This window comes from Daucus carota, chromosome 1 (genome assembly GCF_001625215.2).
Source record: "Daucus carota subsp. sativus chromosome 1, DH1 v3.0, whole genome shotgun sequence".
NCBI classification, from domain to species: Eukaryota; Viridiplantae; Streptophyta; class Magnoliopsida; order Apiales; family Apiaceae; genus Daucus; species Daucus carota.
Genome location: NC_030381.2, coordinates 41,962,722 through 41,970,220, shown reverse-complemented (window position 1 = coordinate 41,970,220; position 7,499 = coordinate 41,962,722). Strand labels below are relative to the sequence as shown.

The window sequence follows — 7,499 nt, the reverse complement described above, 5'->3', positions numbered from 1 at the left end:
TTGGCCTTACTATTGTAGAGGATGCAAAAAAACAATTTTCTCTAGCTCTCACAGCCCAAAATCGTTAGCTTATCATAACTGGCACCGGACACCGAGCTATTTAGCAATTCAACAAAGATTAGAAAGAAACTGGTAATCAAATAGACAAGATCAAATTTAGAGACCGAGTTATTTAGCAATTCAACAAAGATTAGAAAGAAACTGGTAATCAAATAGACAAGATCAAATTTAGAGACATGATTAGCACAGCTGATGCCCAGCAAGAAGTAAAGACACAATCCACAATTTTAAGGCTTTTAATAGAACAGACATGGGAAGTAAATTTCAGGCAAATATGGTCTCTGGGAAGCCAGGCAGAATAGAGTTGGTGTCTCTAACGGTATTCCTATCCACCCCTCTCCGCCCAAAAATTAAAGTTGCAGGAATTATACAAGAAGATAGAAAAAGCCTGATATAGCTGCAACAGATTGCCAATAGAAACTTTAATAAAAACACAGGAAAATGTACAAAAGGTAACCTGCGACTCCAAAAACCCAACTGTTGGGTAGAGAAAATTATTGCTACTGTAGAATCACAACAGAAGAAAGACGAAGTTGTGGTTCAGCGACTGATCATGAATATTTTATGCTTCTACATGATGAAGATACCTCCATGTAAATCACTTCAATTTGCAATTGCTCCCAAAGCCCGCCCTGATAGAATCAAGGTAGATCAGAGTCAGAAAACTATAAATTTATAAACCTGCATTTAATCAAACAATGTACTGATTAACTACAGGTTATCACAAAGCTAACAAACTTATAACTTACTCCCTCTGTTTTTTTTATATGACACTTTTGACTTGGGCACGTATCTTTAGGTAAGTTGACCCGGTAGTAGAAATTATTATTTTTAATTGATTTTTTTTGTGAATTAAAATTTTGATTACATATTTTTATTTAGAAAAAGAAAATTTCAAAAATGATACTTTTAACTATCCGGTCAAAGCACTTAAAAGTGTGTGCCAAAAAGTCAAACGTCATATATTAAAAAACAGAGGGAGTACATATTTAGCAATAGGTTTATTTGTTAATTTCTTTTAATATTTACATCGTCCTCTTTCCAGGCTTAAACCCGGTAAGGAATTTGTGCCAGATACCTCTACTAATGCAGCAAATAATTCAGAATATAGCCGTATTGTAAGTAATTGAATAAGATGGACTGAAATCATATATGATAAACTAACAGATATTAGGAGTATACTATAGCAAAAAGGCCCAAGAATAGATGGACCTGCTCTTGATAATGGTCCGAATCTCAGCAGGGGAGAACAAATGAGTAGTTCTTCTCTCCCCAAAGTGCAGTAGAGTTATTTTTCTACTTTTGCATACATATATACTAGATTGACCTTAAGTTTGTTAAATTTAAGAAGTCAGAGTCGGTCATGTGTTCCAGGCAAGAGATAACATCCATATGATACTCTCATACTTATGTAAGAGCAAAATGTAAAACTCTATTGATTCACATTACAATATCACAACCAAAATTGAAATAGCTGACGTTTCCAATATCTGTTTCTTCTTAAGCTTAAAGAACTATGTCAGAAAAATCACAGATGCAGTGATTTCACAATTCATACCTCCTTATCTTTTCCTCCATTAAAGTAAATCAGCATATGAACATATTTTCTATTCTCTATCATAAGATGAGAAGAAAAATATTCTAAAAGCACAGCCTATTAGCGGAGACAGCATACTGATTAAGTTTTATAAACTACTGCAGACAAAACAATACTCCCTCCGTCCCAGTGAATTGTATACAGTTTCCTTTTTGGGACGTCCCATCAATTGTATACATTCCAAAAGTAGTAAACTTTTATAATATAAAATATCATTACACCAACTACTTTCCTCCACTATCTCTATTCTATAATAATATAAACACTATTACACTCACTACTTTCTTCCACTATCTCAAATCTATTATTAAATATAAATGAATCCCACCACTATATCCACTTTTCATCTAACTTTACTCATTTCTTACCTAATTTCTTGGTCTCCGTGTCCCAGTCATTTGTATACAAATGACTGGGACGGAGGGAGTACAGGATATGTTATAATACGATTACAGAAGCTCTCTCCACCCAAGCTGCCCCAATGACACAGATTGTTGCATGAGGTCCTAGAAATGAAAGACTTAGAAAATTCCCCTGCCTGGAACGAGAAACTAGCAAGTCATAATTCGGGAACAAGTGGGTGAAAAAACAATTTTCCACTAAGTGAGAAGAGGAGCATCACAGTGCATTGAGATGTGCGGATTTAGTTATTCCTTAACCTTGCTCATGGAAAAATAGGCGGAATTTAGAGCCTACTCTTCCTGCTGCACAACCAGTGTAAAGTGGCAGAGCTTGGATAAAAAACTTTTGGGGCCACACACACAGTTGTTCCCTTGTTATTACCATTAAATGCATTTATAGTTTCGGACTTTCAGGGGGTTGGACAAATTAAATTTTGAATAGGCCTTCAAATATTGGCTTATAAAAACTAACCTCGTTTTGAGTTTTCCAATATTGTCAATTTTGTACTGAGCCAAAAATATAAAATTTATATAGGGAGATAATATATATTAGTTAAGTTCAAAAAGTATTGATCTTGAGTTAAATCAGCGATTTCTGCCATTGTGCCCCAGCAACACCAGTAACGGTGCAGGCTACCTAACAAGCAAACTCTTTCAGCAAGCCACTAAAGCAGTATGGATTCGAGGAGCATCAAACAAAAGAAGGTAAATGGTTTTCCATAACCTCCTCAAAAAATAAGATCCTAGAACTGAAAAGATATCATAATAGGCTAACCTGCTTTGCCACACCAGTAGAGCTTTAAAAACATTTTATAAAACAAAAGAAACTGCATAAACTATTAGAAAACGGTCTTTGCATTAAATATTTCAAGAAAATATTGTGTTTGTAGATTATAATTTATAACACATACTTATGTCATAGCAAATTAGGGGAATAAACTATCACAGATAAATGTTTTTTTGCCAATATGTAATTCCTAAATGCCGAATACAATGTGGTAAGCTTGTCTGCTAGAGTAACTTGATTTTAAGAAAATAATAAGTGGCTAGTCTAAGAAAACATCGAGAAGGATGCACATGCTCTTATATGACAGGTAAAATGAACATATTCCACATGTTAAGGCTTGCTATTAACTGAACTCAGAAGTGAAACTGCACATACTACATCAAGCAATGCTATATATTACTATTAGCAACTAGCTAACAATCTACATGAAAAAGAAAAAACCCAGAAAGATTAAGTCATAAGAGAGCAACAAATTTTTTACCTTTTCTCTTATTTCCACCAGGTATATTGATGGCAGGAACACTGCCCGAAATACCACATCCAGGAAGCTCATCTATGGCTGAACTCTGATTGCCCAAACATTGTAAATTCTCAAAATCACAACCATTGAAGGCTTCAACATTAAGCACTGCATCTTCTTCACTTCTGCTTTCTGCCCCAGGGTGAAGGCAATACACCTGATCGTTACTACATGGATTCATAACATAAGCACCAGGCAAACTGGAAGCCCCAGGGTTCTGATAAATCGCACTCTTAGCTGGCTTCTGATATGGAAAAGCCCCAATCTCCCCTTCAATTCTTCCCCTAATATCCACTAGTAAACACTTGAGCCTAGCAACTTCAGCTTCCAACACAGCCTGACCCTGCAACCTCTTCACTAGCTGCTGATTAATAGCTCTCAATCTAATTACTTCATCCTCTAAAGAAGCAGCCTTTGCCTTCTTCTTTTCACGATATTTGCGCACTGCTTCCCGGTTCCCCACAGGCCGTTTTTTCGATTTCTTATCCGCAGACTCAGCAGTATCGTCACTAGGATCCTTATCCTCACTCGAGGCAGGAACAATCTTGGTATGCACATGATAACATGTGTGTGTATGCGAAGCATCAGGTCCAGGTGGATTACAAGTATGAGCATGGGTGCAAGCATGTGTATCCTTCAGAAGCTCATCAAAGAAACTATCCATCGAGCAATTAGCAGGCAAATCACCAATCTCAGCTAAATTCGTACCCCCAAACATTTCATGGTTCGAAAAATCAAGCTCCCCATCATCCATCACTGCAGCTAAATGACCAAAAAGACAACTTCACTAACCAATCTAAAGAGTACAATAATCAAATTATCGAATAGACCCAAAATTAAAATACCCAAATTTTACTACCCAAAAACCCTAAACACAATAGAATCAAGAAAAATGAGAACTTGAGCATACCCATGTCAAAATATTGTGCGTTTACAAGATTAAACAATAAAACCCAAATTTTATGTAAATTACTATGACCCAATTTAGGTCCACATAAATCAAGTACAAAAAGCAAGCCAAGATTAGAACTTTACATGATCAAGAAGCAAAACAGCACAGTCTATGAAATTATAAATTAAAAAAAATCAAGAAAATTGAACATCACTTACCTCGCAAACCCTAGAAAAAAGACTGAATTTTGAAGAGTGTCAGCGGCAATAAAAATTTTATGTAAGTACAGATTTGTGTATATATGGGCGACAACAAAGGACTTGGACTGCAGATTTCATAAGCAAAAAAAGTTTGAAGTGGTCTTTTACTTTTTTCCACCTATACCTTTACTTTTTAGGGAAAATAGATTCTTTTACCATTCAACTTATTATTTATTTAGAAACCTACCACTGGACTATAATCTTTTTATTTTTTGTCACTAAAGTTAGGTTCGGATTTTTTTTGTCACTAACGTTAGGTTCGGATTTGATTAATAACACTATATTATTCATTTTAGCATTATCAAAATATAGTGGTAGTTTGCAATATAATGGTGATCTAATATGTGTCGTTATCTTTGTATGTAGTACTCCACATGTGTACCAACATATTGTTAATAATCAAATCAAAATCTAACGTTAGTTACCAAAAAAATCCAACGTTTTTTTTTGAAGAGAAAAAACCCAATGTTAAATTCAAACGTTAAATTTTATTTAGAAAAAAAAATTAAAATAATTTTTGAAACCAAATTTTTTAGGAGTCTCAAAATGCGTGTCTAACTCTCATCCTCCATAGTAAACTACATAGGACACATATGTAGTAATACATACTCCCTCCGTCCTTCTCAATAGTTCACGTACACCGTTTACACGCATTTTCAGGCTTCTGTAAAGTACAGTTTCGTAACTTTTTTTTAATTTTTTTTTTTTAACAAAAGTTTAAACATCAAACTTTTATTCAGAGAAAAAAAATTTAAAAAACGCGTTATGAAACTATACTTTAAATGAGTATGAAAAAACGTGTCAAAAAATAACGTAAAGAAATGAGAGAGTATAAAGACATGGACACATATCAGATAACCACAATATTGCAGAATAACACTATATTTTAATAATGTTAAAAAAATAACATAGTGTTAATAATCAAATCCGAACCTAATGTTAGTGATGAAAAAAATCTGAACCTAACATTAGTGACAAAAAAGAAAAAAATTATAGTTCAGTGGTAGGTTTCCAAATAAATAAATAGTTGGGTGGCAAAAAAATCTATTTTCCCAACTACTTTTTAATAATCATTAATTAATAATTAATTAATATAAACAAGTGTATTTCTGTACACGGTCATTAAAAAAATAAAGTTGCATCAAATCATCCTTTCAATATCATTAATTAATATTAATTTCCCCTTATCATGCTCAGTGAATATTTTATTATTAATATTATATTAAACAATAAACTATGCAAAAATGTCAATGATCATCATTTAGTAGCAATAAATAATAATAATAATAATAATAATAACCTTTTTGTAGCAATATTCTAATATAAACCATTATATCACAGATATAAGTTTCATACTTGGTGGCATAGGTCACAAATAAATATTCTGATATTTCTCACTGGGAAATATAGTTATATTTATATATGATCATACATAATACTTTTAAGGGATTTTCTATGGTGTGCCCAAGGGCACACAATAGTCCCTAACTCCAATAAAAATAGATCATTTTGATTGGTGGGTGAATAATAAATGTGAATGGCCCCCCCTGCATTCACATCAACTCCACCAATCAAAACAGCCCATTTTTATGGAATTTAGTGTTTATTGTGTGCCCTTGGGCACACATTAGAAAGACCATACTTTTAAAAATCTTAATATGTTTTTAATATTTAAATTTTTTTATCGTAAATAATCTAGGCCAGTGATTATGATGAACTTTTGAAGCGCTCGTAATGATGCAGGTATGGGTGAGCATTCGGTCGGTTCGGTCCGGATTAAACGGAATAGATCGAGAACCGAAGTTTAAATATTTTTTCCGGACCGAACCGGGCTGAAATTTTATAATGGACCGAATCGGACCAAAAGAACTGAAATTATTTTAAAAATAAATTTTTTTATTATAAATAAAATTAAAATTCATGATTTATTTTAAAATTTTCATATTAATTAATCACCCCCACTTCAATAAAGATAAATATAATTAAATTTACAAAGTAGATATTATAATTATAACATATAACATATATATAATATAAATTAAAATTAAAATTATATATATTTTGGACTATTCGGTCTATTCGGTCCGGACCGAAATATTTTTTCATGGACCGGACCGGACCGAACTTTATTTCGATCTATTCGGTCCGGACCGAATGGACCGAATCTTCAGAAAATTAAGACCGAATCTAACCGAATTTACACGGTTCGGTTCGATTTTTCGATTCCAGTTCAGTTTTGCTCACCCCTGGATGCATGTGAGCAGAGGACAAAACAAAAGGAGAATAAGCATCAAGTTGTTGAGTAATGCAAGATTTTACTTGCAGTTGCAGAGTTGTAGACTTGTAGTGGATTTCCTGTCATGTGTTTGGAGAAAACAAATGATTGATCAGAAATTGAATGTAACAAAATAAAAGTGATTGTGCTATGCAGTCTTCCAGATCTGCTGTTTCAAAACGGGCATTCATGCACCGTTGATACCCGAGATTTGGATGTCCAGTGATAGCCCATAATCTTGGTTGGCCCAAATTGCGAGTGATCAGAGAAATGTTAAAGTCCAGAATCAAGTTTTTTTTTACAAGAGAAAAATAATTTTATTAATGAAAACTATGGAGATGTCCGGAGGAGCAAAGTTTCCTTAAGGGCTAATATCAAATTAGTTATCAAATTTGATGGGATATCACTTGAATCATTAAAGTCAAAATAAATATCAAATAGATACTCCAAAATTAAAAATTAAATCTACGGAGTTCTATAATATTTCTTGAATGTTACCACAACCAAATGAAAAATTATGAATTCTAATATTTTAGATAATTAACTAATCACAGAATGAATATAAATAATTTTGAATATACCGTAATTGTTTGAGAAATGCCAGCGAGTAAGAATTAAGAAATGGAGATAAGGGAGTTAGACTTGAGAGAGTTGTGAGATGACTGATGAAGAGGAGGTATTTATAGTGGTGTGTGAGTGTGACTACC

The 7,499-nt window shown here is 33.3% G+C and overlaps 1 protein-coding gene across 1 annotated transcript; it reads right to left on the bottom strand.

The window, feature by feature from the left end:
* Positions 1-267: 267 nt before the first annotated feature.
* Positions 268-4,618, bottom strand: LOC108205603 (basic leucine zipper 23). The gene is made up of 3 exons (XM_017375575.2): positions 4,476-4,618; positions 3,327-4,127; positions 268-692 (listed from the first exon to the last, which is right to left on the bottom strand). Exons 2-3 carry the CDS (start codon positions 4,117-4,119, stop codon positions 664-666), a joined length of 822 nt encoding a protein of 273 aa, XP_017231064.1. The 5' UTR covers positions 4,120-4,127; positions 4,476-4,618; the 3' UTR covers positions 268-663.
* Positions 4,619-7,499: the final 2,881 nt, after the last annotated feature.

Bases quoted from the DNA above. Each gene is read 5' to 3' on its own strand.
- LOC108205603 (XM_017375575.2), bottom strand. From the start codon at position 4,119: ATGGATGATGGGGAGCTTGATTTTTCGAACCATGAAATGTTTGGGGGT. The intron at 693-3,326 runs GTAAAAAATTTG...TGATTCTATCAG, and splicing joins TGGTGGAAATAAGAGAAAAG to GGCGGGCTTTGGGAGCAATT.